The sequence below is a fragment of the Misgurnus anguillicaudatus genome, chromosome 12 (genome assembly GCF_027580225.2).
Source record: "Misgurnus anguillicaudatus chromosome 12, ASM2758022v2, whole genome shotgun sequence".
NCBI lineage: Eukaryota > Metazoa > Chordata > Actinopteri > Cypriniformes > Cobitidae > Misgurnus > Misgurnus anguillicaudatus.
This window is the reverse complement of record NC_073348.2, coordinates 15754766-15776107: the sequence shown is the minus strand read 5'-3', so window position 1 is coordinate 15776107 and position 21342 is coordinate 15754766. Positions and strand designations below refer to the sequence as shown.

The 21342-nt window shown below is 43.0% G+C and overlaps 1 protein-coding gene across 1 annotated transcript in view; it reads right to left on the bottom strand.

Annotated features, from left to right (window-relative positions):
• Window positions 1-21342, bottom strand: part of galt (galactose-1-phosphate uridylyltransferase) — a 138320-nt gene that overhangs the window by 6268 nt on the left and 110710 nt on the right. Inside the window, exon 10 of the mRNA XM_055209101.2 lies at window positions 183-337. Within this exon, the coding sequence (XP_055065076.2) occupies window positions 183-337 (155 nt within the window). The remainder of the gene's footprint in view (window positions 1-182; window positions 338-21342) is intronic.

The window sequence follows — 21342 nt, the reverse complement described above, 5'->3', positions numbered from 1 at the left end:
GATCAAATAAAGTGCTACATATATTTTTTCCTTAGGTAGTCTAAACAGGGCACGAGGCAGAAACCCTGATACAATTATGGAAAAATGCAACATGTTAATTACAACAACCTGTAATTAAATATAATATTACATACAACATCAGCCAATGTCTGAGATGGGGCAAAAGGGAATAGTTCACATACCTGCTCAGGTGTTAGGTCCCTCTGTTCATTAGCTAGCATCTCATAACCAACCATAAACTTGCGGATGGTGGCGGATCGCAGTAGAGGAGGGTAATAGTGAGCATGTAGCTGCCAGTGGCTCATGTTTTCTTTTAGATAACTTCCCGTCGGGGCTCCTACATTACAGACAAAAAGCATTACTGCAGGCAATGCACATCAACAGCATCATCATTTGATTAAATTATTTATATAAAAGCTCAAAATAGAACATCCTATTTTAAAGTAAAAAAATATATATCAAGGGCCAGATTTACTAACAGCTTGCGCCAGTGCAAACCATAATTTTGTCATTAAATAACGATTGTCTGGATTTACTAAAGACGCGCAGTGGATAATTAGCGCTGAGAAAAGGTGTGGTCTAGCTATTTTTTGACAGACTTTTATATCCCTTTCAGACGCAAAATTTTGGGGAGATTATTTAAATGATTCACACAACTATTTGTGCCATTATTTAACTTTGCGCTTGAAATGGCTGCAATTATTGCTAAAAAAGAGGCATCACAGAGCGCAGAGAACGCGTGATACAATTCAGTTTGTTTTGAATGCCAGAGGAACATATTATTAAAAAAAATTGTTTGCCAAGCCATGTTATTTTTTATTTGCTGAAGAGTCAGTAGGAGAAGTCACACAATACCAGACGTTTCAAAAATTCTTGTAAACTTTCATTTTTTGTCCTCCAGTTCTTTTCAGTGTACCATAGCTTTGTTAGCTGGGATTAGACACCCCGAATTTTCCACTGCAATGTCCTTGGTGCTGAGCTCAAATTTGCAACCGTGAACTAATGCTGCGTTCCAGGCAGGTTTTTGAGCCCGTAAATTACGACTTCAAACCACGACTCACGACTTTGCAGTGTTCCAGGCAAGTCACGCCAAACTACCTGAGCGCAAGGAATTTACGTCACCTTAACATGTCCATGCGGCGCTATACTTTCACGACATATTGTTTTAGACACATAACATTGTAATACATAATCGTGTGTATTATTTACTATTATTATTAATTTGACTGCAACACTATATTGTCCTAAAGTGTTTTCACACCATGTACCACTTGAGAAACACTGCATCCGTGGGGGCCGCCATTGTTGTTTTGTATGGTTTCGCGGGCTATGTGACGTCAGAGATTACATTGATCTAGTACGAGTTCACGGGTGGGAAGTCACGGGTTTAACTGCCGTTCCAGTACACTTTCACGGGTAGAAGGTTGGAAAAACAAGGTTTACAGGTTGCCTGAAACGTGCCATAATTTGCGCAGCTCTAAGTAGATTGTGTTGGTCATTATGGAAATCGGCTGTTGCGCCTGTGTTACTTAATTTGCACCATTTTAGTAAATAACACGCAGATATTATCACTCCTATAGGCACTTTTTTGGAATTGCGCTCTTACGCTAATTTGCCCACTTTAGTTAAACTGGCCCTAAGAGTGAGGGTATCAGAATATTATGCCCTAAATAGCTATTTGGATGATGGTTAACATACTTTCCCGTGCACATACACATATAGACCCATGTGGCCAAGTTTAAAAGGCAGAGCAAAATTATATTCTGATGAAAAATTGGGCTTTTAGTCTTATACATGCACTTATAAACTCCACAATAAGGCCATGAAATAGGAAATGTTGATTTTGAGTCCATGTTGATTTTAGCATGTCATGTATTGACATGCATTAGTATTAGGCCAACCATGATAAATTATATTATGACCTCTATCGACTAAACAGATGTAATCTGTGCAAAGAAATGAAATTCAATCATTGCCTATAAGATGCTAAGATGTAGCATGTGACGGCTCATTAAGTTTATAATGTGTTTCATTTTAAGCAAAAGATCAAATAGATAACAAAACGATATCCTAATGGGTCCCATTTATACACCCACCCAAAAAAAAAACAGCTGGGTACATGTTTCCATTTGATCAAATGAACTTGGCATCCATCATTTCGACCTTAATAAAACAGTCTGTCGCTAAATGAAAGCCGCATTTGCTATATAGTACAAACCACATGCTCATGGTAAATCCTTAATTAACAAATCCAGGCAGCGTAGCAAGGCCTGCAAAAGTCTGGATGCCAGTGGCATGCAAGACATCTCTTGTAAGGTTTCACGGTACATATTAAGTTATAAAATGGCTGTGAGAACCAGTGGTTTGGCTGTCGCCCCAATCCCAGTGCCCCTTTTTTATATCCATGTAATGAATGAAAAGCGTATCATGCAAGTTAAATCAGATTCATCCTGTCTGCTCCAATGAAACGGCTGTTAATTTCCCCTGCAGACGTTTTCTCGGCTGCTAATGCTAGCTGGGTTCCCTGGATGTTATTGGGTTTGGACCAGGATCTCACCTCCCAGCACATATCTGTTTCAGTCTTGGGTTACTTCTCGTTTTTATTGGCTTTCCTGGTTTAAATTTGTTCCAGTACTTCAATGCTGTGTAGATTAGAGTGAGGTCATGACATGACAATGCATATTTTATTTACTTTAACAACTACTTGATACATTTATGAAAGGTGTCAACTTTTCACTTTAATCAATTTTTCACTATTTTTTAATCACTGAAGTTATGTTTTTGAGCTGAAAATACAAAAATAAATGCCTGAAAAAATCAAAAATCGCACATAAATTATCTATAAATTAAAGTATATTCAACCTAAATATTCCACTTAAGTTGATACATTGTACATGTACATGTTTTTTCTGGTAGGGTTTAGGGCTAAGGGTGGATTCAGGGTTAACTATAGGGTCGAGAGTGTAACAACTGTACATGCAGAAACTTTAAATGCAAGTACAATTTAACAGTATGTACTGTATACAATAGTTACACTATATACATTTTTGTAATGCAAGTACCTAATAGTTAAAGGAGGTGACACCAAAAGGGCAGTTGTGGCCTATTGGTTAGCAATCTGGGATTGTAACCTGAAGGTCTTACAGTATATTTTCTTTATTAAAAATGCCTTTTTATATTTAATGTGAATTGTAAATGTATTTTTATAAACCCGTTAGCACTGATGAATGTAACTAAGGGCGCACTCACATTATCCAAACCAAACCAAACCATGCCCCAGCGTGATTGTCACCCCTACCTACTCCCCCAGGTGCACGCACTCACACTGTACTTTTTATTGATCCGAGTCCGGGCGCGCTTTCGTCATTAAGATGCGATTGTTTTGAAAAAAGCAGGAAGTAAAGCTCTCTCTTAACACTGGAACCCACCGTAATGATAAGTCTGTGTTTTTTATTCGGAGTCGTTTGGTGCGCGATTACAGACAGCCCTCTCACATGTCATCATATTGCTTAGTTGATCTGTCACGTGCGCAGCTCGGACATTCACGTAACCCCGCTGCTCGCATCAAAAGGTTTTTACAGAGGCAGATGAACGTGAGTGGTCGCGCAACTGACGTCGTCACCGTTTGAATCGCGCTCAGGCGCGATTGGGCTCACACCACAGCCTTCCGCGCCTGAGCCCAGTGAACCGCACTCCGGCCCACCTCTGCAACCCGGCCGCGGCGCGATTAACCAATCCGTGCCCGGGTGCGGAACGGAACGATCACACTAGTCAAACAAACCAGGCTTTGGGGGTCAAACGCGCCCGAGCGCGATTTGGTTTGGATAGTGTGAGTGCGCCCTAAATATTCCTAACCACCATACTGAAGATCATGCAGTCCAGACCACCATGTCCAATGAAATGTGTCAAAGTTTAATAACTGTAACAAAATCAAAACTTCTTACTTTTCCTAACCATTAATTAAAACACTGAAGCCTTACAGGTTGTTGAAGAGTGTTAGATTACTCATTGTAGCAGGCACGCACGAAATCTGCACCCGCAGATTTCTGCGGAAAACTCAGCGGAATTCCGCAGATTTTATTGCCCATAATTAGCTGCTTTTTAGTTCGGGCATCACTGCACAGACAATAGTCGTATGACATTAAAGTACTGTGGAAGTGATGTAGAAACGCACAGCATAGTACTGCGCAGCTTTCTAATTACCTTCACGATATCTTAATGTCATACACGGATCGCAACCCTGTTTGACATATTCCGCCCATGGCGTTTGTGATCAGTAGGCTGTTTTAATTGCTTTTACTATTAGGTAATCTTAAATAGGGGGAAATAACATTTACACTTTGAGTACCTTCCACAATTATTTTCTCAGTATTTGGAAGACATCAAGCAAACAGTAGTACAAGTGCAGATGAAACCACAGATGCTTGTGGTCATTGTGTCCTCACTATTCTCCCTTAGCCAATTGGCAAACCACCTTTTGCAGCAGGTATAATAATTTTAGATAAGGTTAATTTCAGCACCGCATCACAGGCTGTCATCTTCTGTCTTGACTCTAATAACATCAATTTCATTGATGTATGGGCTTTTGTAACAAATTCTGCTAGTTATATGAGAAAAGCCTATTACACAATTTTCTGTGGCCTCTTTCCAAATGCCAAACATGTCACTTGTCTTGCACACCTGCTGCAGCTTCCAGACACCTTTGAAGATCTGAACTGGATGTGTGGTTTGATAAAGTGTGTTTTCTGCCAGACACCGCAACGTCATTTGGAATTGGGGGATTTCATGATGAAGCAGGGCCTGTCTGCTCTCATGCCAGTGTTTCTTCCAGACAAGATGGTGATCCTGGATAAAAGCAGTGCAGTATTTGGCTGAAAACATTGATAACTTGCATGGCTTCATTCAAACACTGCCACTGTCCTCCAAAGCTGTGCAGGATCTTAGAGTTCTGTTAGAGGAGAACAGAAATCTTTTGAAAGTCCAGGCCACCTTCATTGTTGAGCATAGCTCTGATTTACTTGCCACCCTCACCAGATTGGAGGAAACCCCCAGACCCGTAGCTGCCACCATCTTCAGTCAGCTGGAGGACCTCAGAATGCTATTTCAGTATGGGTGCACTGCAGATGCTGAGGACTGGCGCCCCTGCACTAGAGAGCAACTGAAGGAGTTAAATGACAATGAATGGTACACTTGTTCAGAGCTTTTTAAGAAAGCAATGGTAGAATGTTCCAGGAAGTTGGATGATGTGATGGAGAAGCATCCTTATACTAAACTATTCAAAGCCTTCTTAATCTTTGATCCAGACAAGGTCGCCAGTGTAAAACCTGATATTAAAAATTATGTCCAGTAGGATCTCTCTAGAGAAGTGGCATCGCTAGATCTGTATAGATAAAGGGATTCAGGAGATGTTAGTGCAGTAGCGTGGTTGGCAGCTAGGGAAGATATAATGCCAACACTTGCCCTTCTGGCTGCACTGTACCTACTTCAGTGGATGTGGAGAGACTTTTTTCTCTTTATTCATCACTTCTAACACAGCACAGACACAGCCTGAGGACAATATTCAAATTATGCTGATTCCCAAATTCAATAGCAGAGATTCAAAATAAACTCCAAACTCCACAATTTGTTCTGATGTTAAATTACTTCTCTTATGTATTTATTGAACTGTTTGATAATTGATTGATTGTCACACCAGTCAATGTTTATGTATTTTCATATGACATTTATAACTGTACAATACAGTTCATATAGATACTGAATATTTTATGTAATAATGTAATTACAGAAGGCATAACCCTCCTAGGTATAGCCTTGTTCCCTCTTGGGACCTTTCTGTTGTCCTTCTAGACTTCAGAAGTCTCCTTTTAAGCCATTGGTATCAGTCAAGCTCAGTGCCCGCTCTCAGAAGATGGCCCTTTTGATTGCGCTCACTTCTATTAAGGGGATTCGAGACCTGCAAACTGTCTCTGTCACCAGCGGGTTTGGGCCGGCCTTCTCTCACGTTGTCTTGAGACCACAGCTCGGTTATGTTCCCAAGGTTCCTACCACTTCCTTTCGAGACCAGGTAGTGAACCTGCTGTGTCCAGTACGCACTATGTGTGTTTACTTGGACTGCACGCAGAGCTTCAGAACTTCCAATTAGTTCTTCATTTGCTCTGGAGGTCAGCAGAAAGGGAAGGCTGTCTCCAAACAAGGCTTCCACATTAGATCAGTGATGCAATTCTTTGGCATACTGGTCTCAGAATTTGCCCAGTCCTCTGGGGGGCATATTCATTCTTTTGGGGGCATTGCCTCATCGTGAATGCTGGATAACAGTGCCTCTCTGGCAGATATCTGCCGAGCTGTGGGCTGGGTCACTCCTAATACCTTTGCAAGGTTATATAACCTTAGGATTCATGCAGTCTCATCCTGGGGGGTGTCAGCTCCAGACACCAACCTGGTTGACGACTGTGGGCCTGGGTTGTGCCGTTCCTTTTTTCAGGGCACATTTTTCCAATTGGGTTCCCCCTTTTCTGGGTGAACTTTTCTCTTTATTATTTTTGAGTTTGGCTTGTGCAGAAGCCAATCTCAAGGTATTATTGACTGCTTACCTTTGGAAGCCGGCTTTGAATCTTTTTTCTTTGCTTACCACCGCTTGGGTTGCTTGCTTTTTGATTCCCCTACAGTTTCTCTTAGGTAAACCCTTGGTCTTCCCCCGGAATTGCTTTTTTGCCCTTTCCCTTGAGTCCAGTTGTGTCCCTCCTGCCACGTCACTGACTGACCACTGATCGGCCGATCCTAATTCGGCTCCTCAGCACAAAATCTGAATGAATGCCCCCCGTTATACCCGGATCCACTGGTGGAGTCACTGTATGCAAATTTTATTTGCCAATGTTCATTGATCATTCATTTGCCATTTTCAGAAAGTATCAGAGTGATTGGTCTCCCAAGGTCGAACCCCTAGTGTCACATCATCAACACAATTTAAATGCATTGCAGTAATATGGACGAGTCTCTAATTTACATGAGAACAGCAAGTTTGCATATGTGCAATACAGAGTGTGTAATGAAGTGCGTGTAAGTGCAACAGAGACAAAGTGTGTAATTTCAATGCCACTGGCTTTACCAAATGGCACTGCAAAAAGAAGGATGTTCAAAAAGGTTTCCTGAAAAGCCATGGAACAGTCCTATTGGTGGCTGGGTACAGTTTTTCTGACAGTGTGGGTATTTTTTGCAGTAATATGTGTTCTGAATTTTTTCTGTGTTCTGAATAATATGTCATGGATGTTCATCCAGTTAATCTAATGAAATATGTATCCAAGAAGTCTCCACATGGCAACCTGATCAAATTATTCAGTGGGAGATGCATTTCATTTCTACAAGATAAAGAGGACATTAGGTTTATTATATAATGTTGGAGATAATGTATTACCTGATCCTCTACTGTACATAAGCTTAAAAAGTCTAGGATCACGTTTAAGGGCTTGGAGATGTCACCTTGATAACAAACCAATGTGCAAGATCCATCATCACTAAGTCTCTAAAGTTTATAACAACAGTAGCAAACATATTAAGGTACCTTGCATACTTTTAAACATGCTGTGTTTATTCGCTCTTGATGAAGCATATTGTCACCGATGTTAACATGACAGTTTTTTCTTCAATCAGACGTCTTTGTGTTGTTTCCATATGGACCATTAAATATCGCAACACACAAATCTCCCAGATTACAATTAAACCATTCAAAGAACGACTTCAACATCCAATAAAGTGTTTCCAGAGAAATGTTCCATATGCATCAAACGTTCAGCCAACATAAGCTTGAAGTCTTACCCTACAGTCACATTAGCTACAAAAGTGAGCGACACCGAGCGACCCGCACTCGCTTGATGGGCGTACCTTGGCTAGTTTCTAAAAGTGGTATCAAAAGTCATTGTAGAGGTATTGTTAAGTTACAAGAACAGTGTTTTTGGATTTAAAAGTATTTATTTCTCGATAAAAGTAACAAAATATATGAGATAAAATGCCAAACTTATCATATATATACATAAATACACATTTTCCGCCATCTTGAATTATTTTCTCAGACTCGACCACAGACCTACGTCACGCTGCTTCTTCACTCCGATTGGCAGTCGCTTTGTCGCATCACTCAGCATTTGCATAAAATAGCCTGCTTGTCTATTTTGGCCCCGCCTTGCTCGCTCAGTGGCGAGCTCGTCGCTTGTCGCTGGCAAACGGCCACTCCCATTGAAAATGAATGGTAGCCTGTCGCTCTGTCTCTGTCTCTTGTAGCTAATGTGACTTGGGGGGTTAGGCTGAGAGTAGTGAATAGCTGAAGTACTGTACACAGTGTTCTGATGCAACAGGTCAGAGTGTGTCTAAAGATGGTAACAAGCAGGTCACACAGCATAGGTTAGCATCCGTTTCATCTATGAAAACCTTTTTCCATTGTAGACCATCATGTTTGCTCAGACAGCATGACTTTTTAGTAAGGCTGGCTTTTTTCGAAAAAGGTATATAGAGACCATTTTTTAAAGAGTTGATAGAGACCATTTTTCATGATCCAATTAATTCCCAGTGAAATCAAATACTGTCCTAAATTGTTCTTGTTGAATATACTATTTCACTTGAAAATAAATTGGATTGCAAAAGTAAAATGGGTTGTAAATATTGACTTTTACTTTCAATATAAAAGTTTGTTGGCGATTTTTAAATCACTTAAAATGACTTGCTTTTCTACTAAAAAAGCTACCTAAATCAACCTAAGGTGCTGTTTTTTAGCCTGGCTAAGCTGGTCTCGTCTGTCTTGATGGTTATACAGTAGACCACTCTAAAAATGATGTGTTAAATATTAACATATTCTTTATGTTATGCTATTTAACACATCAGGGGCAGAGCCAGACTTTATAAAAATTGGAGCTTAACTCAAATTTAGGGGGCCTAGGTGCATGGTCCCCAAAAATAGATTTTTCTTCTGTTCACGGCAGTTATATGACATATTTTTTGTTCATCTAACTGCTTTTTGTATTTATCACTCTTAAACCATAACAAAAAAATGGTTGCAACAATTGACATGATATTGTAACACCTGCCACCTAAAAATAGACAAAATATGTCTGCATTTTTCCCCCTTTCTTTCTCTCTATCTATCTCTCTCGCTCATTTCAATGCTTCTCCTTCAGTTTTACTGGCGAAGTACCAGCTTTAAGGATGCATGCCGTGTTGTAACTCCAGTCGCCAAAATGTTTAAGATGTCTCATTATAAAACACCTGATTCAACTCATCAGCTTCTTCCATGATGTTTGCAATGGGTGTGTTTGACTTAATGCGGCGTAAGAACCGACAGGTGGATTACATTAAAGTACAGCAAGAGCGATTACAGCAATCAAAAACGTACTCCCTGTACTTTGAATGCATCTGCCTGTCGGTCTGCGCGGCATTGCATGAAGTTGAACAATTGTATCAGGTGTTTTAAGCTCCAAAGGCCACCTCCTCGCTTCCCTCTATAACACATTATGACTGCATTTACACTGTCACAAAAAATCGGATTTAGTGCTCTCATCTGACACAGATCGGATATCGATGCACGTGTGTAAACACAAAAAACTTACAGAGATCCGATTTTTTCGTATGCGATCTGAGCCACTTCCAAATGTGGAGTTTAATCGGATACATATCCGATATCCAGACATCCGAACTGCGTCTAAACACACATATCCGATTCAGCTTGATTTTAACGTCAGTGTTACACGACAGATTGGGCTGATCGTCATCATTTCGCAAGGAGGAGTTAAGTGCGGCTGCACCTGGTTCCAATGCCAGCGCAAAATAAAGAGCATTAAAGCCAAGTATTAGGAAGTTAAGGATCACAACAACCGGAGTATTCAGGACAGAACGACTTGCACATTGTATAAGCAACTGAAGCGAATTTTGGGAGATTAACCTAGCTGCCGACCCCCTCGACAGTTTTTCAGAGGAAGACGTGATGACAGAGAGACAGTGTGGATGATAATGATGCCGAAGGTAATCATTAACAATGGCCTTTACTTTAAATAAGTGATGATATTAACGTTAGATAGCTAACACTATACCCATTTAAGCTAACAATCTGTCTGGGCAGGGGTTTAATGTAAACACAGACATCGAATATGAAGCGTAACTAAAGTATGTGTAGACAGGCAGAACAAAAAATCAGATCTGTGCATTAAGATTTGAAGTGTAAATGCAGCCTATATGTCATTTTACAAGAATATGTGTCATTTTGTATAAAAAAAATAATTCAAATACCTTTAAATTGTATATTCAACTTTTTTGGGTAGTTTAAAAAGAGATCTTTAATATTTGAATAAAAATAAAGTTTATGATGATTTCAGAATCCAAAAACTGAGAATCAGAAGGTGACATCAGCACGAGCTCCTCATTAGTGGTGAAAAGCCGCCATGGTGCAAACACACAACAGAGATTCGCACTAATTATCCTGGTAAAGCTACTTCCCTGGCTCACAGGGACGCCTTTGTGCCTCTAGCGACTAAAAATGACAAAAAAATCCAAATATTTTATTTCCTAATGAGCTCCACTTTAAAAGAAATAACAGGTTTTATTTCTTTTACACAATGTTGTATTTTATCAAAACTGACTTTCTCTTCTTCCAAATGCCAAATAAAAGTAGTGCTTTCTAACACACTTAGAAATGAAGCTTGCCCATTGTGGCTGGCAACAGAACAAAGATATAGTCTAACAAAGGACATTTGGACTAACAAATGGATTACTGAGACACTTCAAATCGCTTCGAAATTACACTTAAAAACAAAATTTGTATCCTTGTAAAGTAGGTTAAACTTTAATGTACTTGCAATGAATTTAATGTTGTATTGTCCTGTTTTTGGACACTTGTTTATATTGTAATTTACACTACAGTGGTGTAGTGAACTGAAAAAAAAGAAAGAGGTCGATTGTAAGCTCACCCAAACAAAAACTGATTGGTCTAGTTATCAAAATAAAGAGAAACCAATCAAGATACACTCTCTGTCACTTTCTTGATTCGTCTTGTCACTTGTCAGTCTCTTCAGACTGCACAAGTATAGTTTGTTTTAACACGTATGTGCACAACCGAACTCAGATGTGCACGTACAGTGCATGCATACGTGCAAATTTCCATCATTTCCTGACCCTTGCGTAAAAATGTAAGTATACACAGGCCTTGCAAAATATTGATTGAACTTGATTTCTCTTACAAGTTATCAAATAATTGATTTCCGGGATATTTCACGTAATTTGCAGGCATCAGGAAGACGCTATTAATATGTGGGAGACTGGCGCACAACATTTCTAGTTTGTTCCATTATAACTTCATCTGATGCTTCCTACCTATGATGCAGATCTTGAGAGGAATACTAGCCCTCATCCACTTATTTATTTTTTATTATGCATGGCATGGGCTTATCAAAACAGTGAATTTGAAATGCAATCAAACCAATATGGGGTGTTCTTAAATGAAAATAAAGTTGGAAACAGACATTTGAAGGGTTTTGGTCTTGGCAAGATTGCCTAGAACGGTTTGAGTTTAATAAAATAAAATTGTGCGATGGCAAAAAAGTGCTTAGTGCAATTTATTACAAGTAACATTTGAAAATTGCTTTCCTTAAACAAAACAACAAATAAAGTAACACGTCACTTTTTGAGTTTACTTCATGCTGAGTTACCTTGAATCTTTTTCGAATAAGTAACTCAACTCCCTCTCCCATAGTTTTGCACAATGACATTGTGAATTACTGCAAAAAAAAAAAAATGCATTCCTATTATAAAAAATGATTTGTTTCATCTTACAACTAGCGAAACACCTACACAGTATTAATCATTATTTGCAAACTATCTTGGGGTACAAAACTCCAAAACATCTCTTTGACTCAACAAAAACAGAATTAAGCATGGAGAATAATACAAAACACGAATGCATGTACTTAAAAGTTCATGTAAATGGTTAATGATTCAAGTTAATAACAGTGCTCACGACAAGTAAGCCAAAGTGCCCTCAAATACCTGTACACGTTTTAGCGCTTTAGCAAACCCCCTCATCAGACTCTTAAAGCATGTTTTAATGAGATCTTCAATGTCAAGCACAATTTCTTCACCTTTTTATTGACTACATTGTATCTGTTCCTCCTCAGCATCTGTGTGGAGATGTGCTCTGAGCCAAACTCCTGTTCAGTCACACCGAATCCCTTAATCTGCTCTCAGAGCCAACATCCTTTTCCTGAAAGGCACCTTGAATCCACTGAGTAGATACAATCATCACAGACTATTACATATACGCCTTCAATGAGTGATTCTGCAATTAGAACTTTTCTGATTCATACAATGCTTTACAAAAACAATCATTCAATCACACATAACCATGTTTTGTAGAATAAATTGTAATATTTTGCCATTTTAATTATGATTTTGTTAACTGCATATATTTTGAGATTTTGCCCTACCTGTAACTTCAATGAATTTTTTAGTAAATGGTAAAAACTGAGTTTCTCTTTAAAAAAAGCTAAATTTTCTCCATATCATTTATTGATGGTTGCCTTGAGCACAACAAATATCAGATAAAAGGAGTCGTGCCGTTTTTATCCACTTTTAGTTGTAATATTTAGTATGCCCACCTTTTGAAGCAATAACAGCAGCACATCTCTCTGGAATAGTGTCAATATATTTCATCAGAACTTCACCAGTAATGCTATCCAATGCCTTCTTCAACTCAAGCCAAAGGCTTTTTTATCCACAGTACAAGTGATGTTTATTTTCCCACTCACCCCAAATTTGCTTCATGGGGTCGAGGTCCAGACTTTGAAGTGTCCAGTAGGGAAAATGACCAAAATCTCCTTATAATGACTCTATGGCTTATAGAACATAACGATGACTTTGTAGATATAGTGGAGAATTAGATTATGCTTGTTGTTATGGCATGGTTGTTGGTGCCAGATGGGCCGGTCTGAGTATTTCACAATCTGCTCAGTTACTGGAATTTTCACGCACAACCATTTCTAGGGTTTACAAAGAATGGTGTGAAAAATCATCCAGTATGCGGCAGTGCTGTGGGCGAAAATGCCTTGTTGATGCTAGAGGTCAGAGGAGAATGGGCCGACTGATGCATCCAATAAATCTCCATTTTCTGCAAGATGCTATCCTATCAATATGGGCCAACATTTCTAAAGAATGCTTTCAGCACCTTGTTGAATCAATGCCACGTAGAATTAAGGCAGTTCTGAAGGTGAAAGGGGGTCAAACACAGTATTAGTATGGTGTTCCTAATAATCCTTTAGGTGAGTGTATATAATGCATCTATTTTTAAAAATAAAATGTAATTAAGGATCAAATATTAGTTTCTTAAAAAACGTGCGTGTTCATAGGCATCAATTTCTTTTTCCGCTGGCGGGTGCTCGTAACAACAGCAAGCAATGCTTGGGTTACTTAGCAATGGCAGATGCTCTGGAGCGCCCAAGCGCTTGGAAAAGAAGGAGGAAATCAGACAGGTTGTTTTTAGATGCAAAATGTGGGGCGGCCCTCATTCATTAAAGCATTGTAGATAATGCAGAGTCTCCCAAATTTCAAAAGCATTTTTGATTAAAACCCATTAATCATATGTGCTTGGCTATTTTTCGGTGGGTGCTCGAGCCCCAGAGCACCCATGGGAGCTGCACCTATGCACGTGTTTATTGTAGCTCTTTCATTTATGAAACAACCCACGGTTCAAATGAGTGATCTGGGGTTATAATGTCTTCAGCCGTGTGTTCTGATGGTATACTGGTAGTGCAGATAGATTTTTCTTCAAAACCTTGAAAGAGAGAATATCTTGCCTCATTGTTTCACCCCCAAGCCAGTACGTCATTTCTGATATCAGTTGGTTCCCTTTGCAAATAGTGTCTGCAGGGCGAGATTTTGAAGTGGTGGGGTGGTTATGACAACCATCATGTCTCTAGGCGATATTGTAAATATCAAACATGTAAGGCTCAGACGCGATCGGAAGCAGAAAATAATTAAGGATTTTTCAAACAAAAAGTTGGTTTCTGTGTAAAACCGCTTTGTTCGCTGTTGTGCCATGTGTTCTCCTGTCTCGTGTCTTGACCCTGTTTTCTTGTCAATTATCCTGTTGTTGTTTCATGTCCCAAACCTGTTTCTTGTAATGATTGCTTGTTGTCTCCCTTATTTCACTCACTTGTGTTTGCTGTCCTGTGCTGGATTGTTGTCGTTTCTAGAGTAAGTAAAGTCAAGTCAATTCTCAGTGTTTTTGTCTCTGTTGAACTGTTTTATTTCCCCAATGGGGTTTTGTTTTTTGTTCTTGTTTGTTTGCTGTGGTCTGAGCTTTTCTGATTTAGCTCTATTTTGAATTGGACTTTTTATTAATAAAGATCTTTTTGCTTTTTTGTTGTCTGCGCCTGTCAAACCTCACAAATACAAAACAATTTGATACAGATTTACATGCATTTGGCAGACACTTTTATGATTTTCAGTGCTCCCTTTCTAAGTGTGTTCCTGGAACCTCAGATCGAACCTATGACTGTTTGCATAACACAATGCTCCACTCTCAACCTAAACCCCCAACCCTAACCATAACTGAATCCTTAAATCAGTGGGAATAACTGTGATTTATTATCAACTGTGTGTTGATAACTGAAAAACAATGGTCTAGAAGCAGCTAATCCTGGTTGTAAACTTAAACAAATCAAACAGTGAACTGTCTGAAATATGATTGGTTGATTAAAATGTTGTCCCAGGGTGAACATAATGTTGCCCTGAGGACATCAACCACTTGGCAAAATCTGGAGAGCCATGCTTCAATTTTTTATGTGATTTTCATTTTAGATTTTAAGTAGCCATACAGTAAGTGCCCTAACTGAAGCATCACTCGTTTGATGATTAATCACCCAGTTGTGTTCGCTGAAACATTATAATGTTAAACAATTCATGGTGACAAACATGATACAAAATGCAGTGAAGTGTAGTGGGAATTAATATTCCCAAACTCAAAACAACAGGGTCTCAAATGAAACATAAATGCTTCAATGCGCTGTTTCAAACCTCAGCATGGGTGACATCAAAATGAACCAACAAAAGTATTGAAAAACCTGCAGTAGGTCCTGTTGGTTTAAATATCCCTCTGATAGAATATGCTTAACCTCTTAAACCCTGAGGACCCAGTCCCGGGTACAAAATTTCGTATTTTGACTCAAATAAAATATTCTTTTAATCTTTAATGGTCCATCATGGACCCCAGTAACACATATGAGATACTGTTTGAAAGCTTAGACTCTCTACTTTCTCCAGATATGCATCACTTTGAGAAATCTTTTACTGTAAGAAAGTTATTTACACGTAATTTACACTATCACCCCCCCATAATTTTTTATATGATTTAATATTCACATATTTCATATTTTTCAAGTATGACAAACATGGGCAAGTCTTATATCAAATGAAAGCTCTCATTCTCAGGAATAAGGCTACAGCGTTATTTTTGTTCTATTATCAACACATATCCAACAATAGTTGAATGAACTAGAAAATGCATTTCGGGACGAACTGCAAAAGTGTGCTTGCTCTGGTGCCGCCGATTTAGTTTGTGCATCCTCACATTGGAGTCCCAAGTTCATGTACAAAGTTTGGTTTCAATACGTAAAAGCGTTCCTGAGATATAAACTACTTCCTGTTTGGCAGCGTAAAAATTTTAGGAAAAAAATTGTTCTTTTGATGTTGTGCATCCTCACATTGGAGACCGAAATTCATGTACAAAGTTTGGTTTCAATACGTGAAATCATTCCTGAGATATAAACTACTTCCTGTTTTGGCGGCGTCCACGCACATTTAGTTTGGCCTGTGACGGGCAAACGCTTCCGAAAATCAAAAATCCTTCTAGTAACTTTTGTGAGGCTTGGTCCAAGGATCGTGTACGTGGAATTTCGTGAAGTTTGGACAAAATTTGTGACCTGTGAAACTTTAAGGTTTCCAATATGGCGGACGAACGACATGGATCTGTGACTTCATCTTCTCAAGCAACTTACACCGGAACTGCCCGAACATTTTAAAAACACACACACACACACACACACACACACACACACACACACACACACACACACACACACACACACACACACACACACACACACACACACACACAGAAATGTATACAGACTTGTAACAACTGTTTCTCTAAAATTTACCATAAAAAAAAATATTTCACTCAGTGATTGACAGCATAATGCAATCAATCGTGTTCCCGTTCAACAGTAACTAAGCATCAGGGACGTGCACAGGAATTTTAAGGGGCAGTTGCTCTAACCTAAAAAAAGGGCACCTCCCTCCACAAAAAAATGCTACATCCAGACATGTTCATATTTTGAATTTTAAAACTGCATAACAACATAAGTTATGCGTTACTGGAGAGCAGGGAGACAGTTCTGTCTTTAAACTGTCTCCCTGCTTTTATTACTCAAAACAAAACTGACTCGATGGCGAAAGGTCGGAAGACCAAATCATATCCACCGAGGAAATGTTTTTCGTGTTGTTACAGTAACACTTTGTTCCCTTTCAGTCGGTCACTACGACGTCACGTCGTGACCGACGAATTGGGAACCGCTTCGCGGGTGACCTATCTGCTTCGAGAAACCTTTAAAACGCCAATGAACTTGGCATGCAGATAATTGCATCTGCCGGCGCCGCCCCGCCGCACAGCTATTTAATGAGCGGCAGGTGCAGTTATCAAATCAGCTTTTTAGCTTCGAAAGCTGGCAGACAAACACTGCTCACGAGAAGCTGCTCTGATCCTGTGAAATAGATCTCTGCGTGTCAGTTGGTTGGGCGAAGGCACCACAGCGAGGCTCGCGAGTGTTTTCCACCTCTTTCTTTTCACTCTCTTTTTGAGTGTGTGCGTTCTCCTCCCTGTGTGCTTCATCAACTACACAGCTAAAAGAGTGATTTCCCCTAAAAGAGCTGCAGCTGAACTTGCGTCTTTTTAAAGACAGCCGTTCACTGCTCACGGGCGTTAAAGCGTCTTTTTAAAGATGTCTTTTCGTCCGTGTTCGACTTCTGGATGCGGCAAATACATGGGTCCTCGCGATGGACATGATCGCTGTCTCTCATGTCTGGGTCTCCAGCATGCTGAAGCAGCTTTCATGGGAGGGACATGCTCCGCTTGCGAGAGCCTGACTCTTGCGGATCTGCGGGGTCGTGTGGCGTTTCTCCGGGAACGCCGCCCTCCGTTGCTGATCACCGCCAAGAAGGCGGCTGTGAAGCTACGGAGAGACGACCTCCGCCTCACGGTAATGAACCGGCAAGCTGGTTCGTCCAGCGGCCCTCAGCCACCGGATCCGCAACCATCTGAGGTTCCGATGGAGACGGAGAGCGCGCGTTCTGCGTCGCTTTCTACCTCTGTCGGACCTCCCGAGGATTCGGTGTCTGTCGTAACATCGGAGGGGGGGCCGTCACTTTCGGACGTGGATCCCGAGCCTCTCCCTCCTTCGGGAAGGGTTGCGGTTCCCGATCTCGACCCGGAGATGACGGCCATGCTCGCTCGGGCTGCGGAGACGGTCGGGTTGGAGTGGAGAGCTCCTCCCCCTCCCGTACCGTCCCGCCTAGACGATTGGTACTTTGGGGCTGCACGGGCTTCACAGTCTTCCCCGCCGGTACCTTTCTTTCCCGAGGTGCATGATGAGCTGACTCGGACGTGGAAAACCCCGTTTTCCTCCCGGAACCGTCCGCATCAGCCATCACCCCTCACCTCCCTCGATGGGGGGGCCGCTAAAGGGTATGCCGGTATCCCGACAGTGGAGCGCTCGGTAGCGATGCAGTTGTGTCCTGCCGGCGTCTCCTACTGGAAGGACCGTCCTACCCTTCCCTCACAGGCCTGCAGGCATTCGTCAGCTTTGACGGAGTCTGCATATCAGGCTTGTGGGGAGGCGGCCTCTGCCATACATGCCATGGCTTTGTTGCAGGTTCATCAGGCTAAGGCTCTGAAGGACCTGCACGAGGGAGGTCACGATTCGGCGGTCTTTAAAGACCTGCGTGCGGCTACGGATCTGGCGCTACGTGCGACCAAGACCACCGCACAGGCCGTCGGTCGTGCTATGTCCACCTTGGTGGTCCAGGAGCGCCACCTCTGGCTGTGCCTTGCGGACATGCGGGATGCCGATAAAACCCGGCTTCTAAACGCCCCGGTGTCCCAGGCCGGCCTGTTCGGCGAGGCGGTGGAAGACTTCGCACAACAGGTCTCCGCCACCCAGAAGCAGACTGAGGCTCTGGCTAACATCATGCCGCGTCGGAAGAGACCAGCACCTGCCCCGTCGACGTCGGCACCTCAGTCTGCCCCTCGCCGAGGGCGTCCTGCAGCGGCGGCCGCCTCCGTTCCTCATCGGGGCCGTCCAAGAAAGCGAGGAACCGGCCGTCAGCAGCCCGCCCCGCCCGCTCAGCCCGCTAAGCCTGGTGGAAAGCGAAAATCTAAGCGGCCCTGAGATGGGCGACCTGGAGGTGGAGGGGATCGCTCTTCGGGAGATGGTGAACGCACCACTCCTCCCCTGGGAGGAGGACCGGTAAGAAATCTTTGGTTTTCTTTAATTTCTGTTCCGCCGGCTTTTCAGCCGGCACCCACAAACCCACAAAAAGAGCAAATTCCTCTTCCTCCTCCAGGTCTTCAGAGGCAGTTGGGTGTGACGGATGGGCTCATAACCCTACGTTCTCCCCCTCCTCTCTCGCCAAAGGATGTGTTAAGCGCACCGAGATATCTTCATCAGAGTCTTCCCCGCGCAGCCATCCATCAGCGGAGTCAGGTGAGTGCTCATTCTCACAATACACATGTCAACGCAGCCCAAGAGAGCGCGTCATCGAGCACCGCCGTTCCGCTCGCCGCGGGTACTACGATTGTGCCGTTAATTCCCCTCGCCCGGTATCTGGAAGCTTGGCAACAACTTCCCAGTCCGTCGCGCTGGCTTTTACGCACGATCCGTCTTGGTTATGCGATACAATTCGCCCGGCGACCTCCCAAATTTACGGGCATCCGTTTCACTATAGTGAAACCCGCCGATGCGCACGTACTACGTGCAGAAATTGCTGTCTTATTGGCGAAAGACGCGAGTCAGCCGGTTCCTCCAGCCGAGATGAGGTCAGGGTTTTACAGCCCTTACTTTATTGTACCCAAGAAAAGCGGCGGGTTGCGACCGATCCTGGATCTGCGCGTTCTGAATCGAGCACTTCACAAGATGCCGTTCAAAATGCTTACGCAGAAAACCATATTTCAATGCATTCGCCCACAGGATTGGTTTGCAGCCATCGACCTGAAGGACGCGTACTTTCATGTCTCAATCCTTCCCCGGCACAGGCCGTTTCTCCGCTTTGCGTTCGAGGGAAAAGCATATCAGTACAAAGTCTTACCGTTCGGGCTCTCTCTCTCTCCCCGCGTCTTCACAAAAGTGGCAGAGGGTGCTTTAAAACCTCTCAGAGAGAGCGGTGTTCGCATCTTGGCATATCTCGACGATTGGCTCATTATAGCACAGTCGCGTCAAATGCTTTGCACTCATCTAGATCGGGTGCTCAAACACCTCGCCCGTCTCGGTCTTCAGGTCAACCGAGAGAAGAGCAAACTGTGCCCGACACAGAAGATCTCTTTTCTCGGCATGGAATTGGATTCGGTCAATCTTATAGCACGCCTCACGGAGGCGCGCGTTCAGTCGATTCTGGCTTGCTTGAATACGTTTTCGGGCAAGACTGCGGTCCCTCTGAAACAATTTCAGAAATTACTGGGGCATATGGCTGCAGCCGCGGCTGTAACGCCACTCGGTTTGCTGCATATGAGACCGCTTCAGCATTGGCTTCACGACCGAGTCCCGAGGAGAGCGTGGCTAACCGGCTTTCACCGTGTCACGATCACACCGAAATGCCGTCTCACTTTCACCCCGTGGTCAGACCCAGCGTTTCTCAGGGCGGGGGTGCCGCTGAGACAGGTCTCCAGACATGCAATAGTATGCACAGATGCCTCCAACACGGGGTGGGGAGCCACGTATGGCGAGCTTGCAGCTTCAGGAGTATGGACATCACCCCAGCTGCATTGGCACATAAATTGCCGAGAACTGTGGGCTGTATATCTTGCGCTCGTCCGCTTCAGCAGCGAGTTGAGAGGCAAAGATGTATTAGTTCGCACAGACAACATTGCGACTGTTGCGTATATCAATCGCCAAGGCGGAGTGCGCTCTCGTCACATGTCGCATCTCGCCCGCCATCTCCTCTTTTGGAGTCAGAAGAATCTGAGGTCTCTTCGTGCCATTCACATCCCGGGGTCGCTCAACGTAGCGGCAGACGCGCTTTCCCGAGCAGCGCGCCCCGGCGAATGGCGACTCCACCCTCAATCGGTCCAGCTGATTTGGAGACGTTTCGGCAGAGCGCAGATAGATCTGTTTGCATCTCCAGAAACAACCCACTGTCACCTATTTTATTCACTGAACGAGGGATCACTCGGCGTGGATGCATTGGCGCACAGCTGGCCGAGAGGTCTTCGCAAATACGCATTTCCCCCAGTGCGCCTCATTGCACAGACATTGTGCAAAGTCAGGGAGGACGAGGAGAAAATTCTTTTAGTTGCTCCATATTGGGCCACCAGGAGTTGGTTTCCAGAGCTCACTCTCCTCGCGACAGCCCCTCCCTGGAGGATTCCCCTGAGGAGGGACCTTCTGTCTCAAGAAGGGGGCACATTATGGCACCCCCGTCCCGATCTGTGGAACCTCCATGTGTGGTCTCTGGACGGGGCGCGGAGGTTGTAGGTGATTTACCCCCGGAGGTATCTAACACCATCGCTGCAGCGCGAGCGCCGTCTACGAGACAGGCGTATACGCTGAAATGGAACCTGTTTGTTGTTTGGTGTACTTCTCAACGAGAGGACCCCCGAGAATGCCCGATCAATATTGTGCTTTCATATCTCCAGCACCGCTTGGAGAAGAGGCTGTCACCGTCTACTATTAAAGTAGATATCGCGGCAATATCCGCGCATCACGTACCCATAGACGGTAGATCTGTGGGTCAGCACGATCTGGTCATTAGGTTTTTAAGAGGTGCACGGAGGCTCAATCCTTCGCGTCCTCCCTCTATTCCTCCTTGGGACCTGTCCATGGTGCTGAACGCTCTCAGGGACTGCCCGTTCGAGCCTCTGCAGACGGTGAGTGTCAAGTTTCTCACTATGAAAACTTTGATGCTCCTCGCACTGGCTTCTATTAAGAGGATAGGGGATCTTCATGCTTTCTCGGTCAACGACTCGTGCCTTCAGTTCGGGCCGGCTGAATCCAGCGTTACACTGAGACCCCGGCCGGGCTACGTGCCTAAAGTTCCCACCACTCC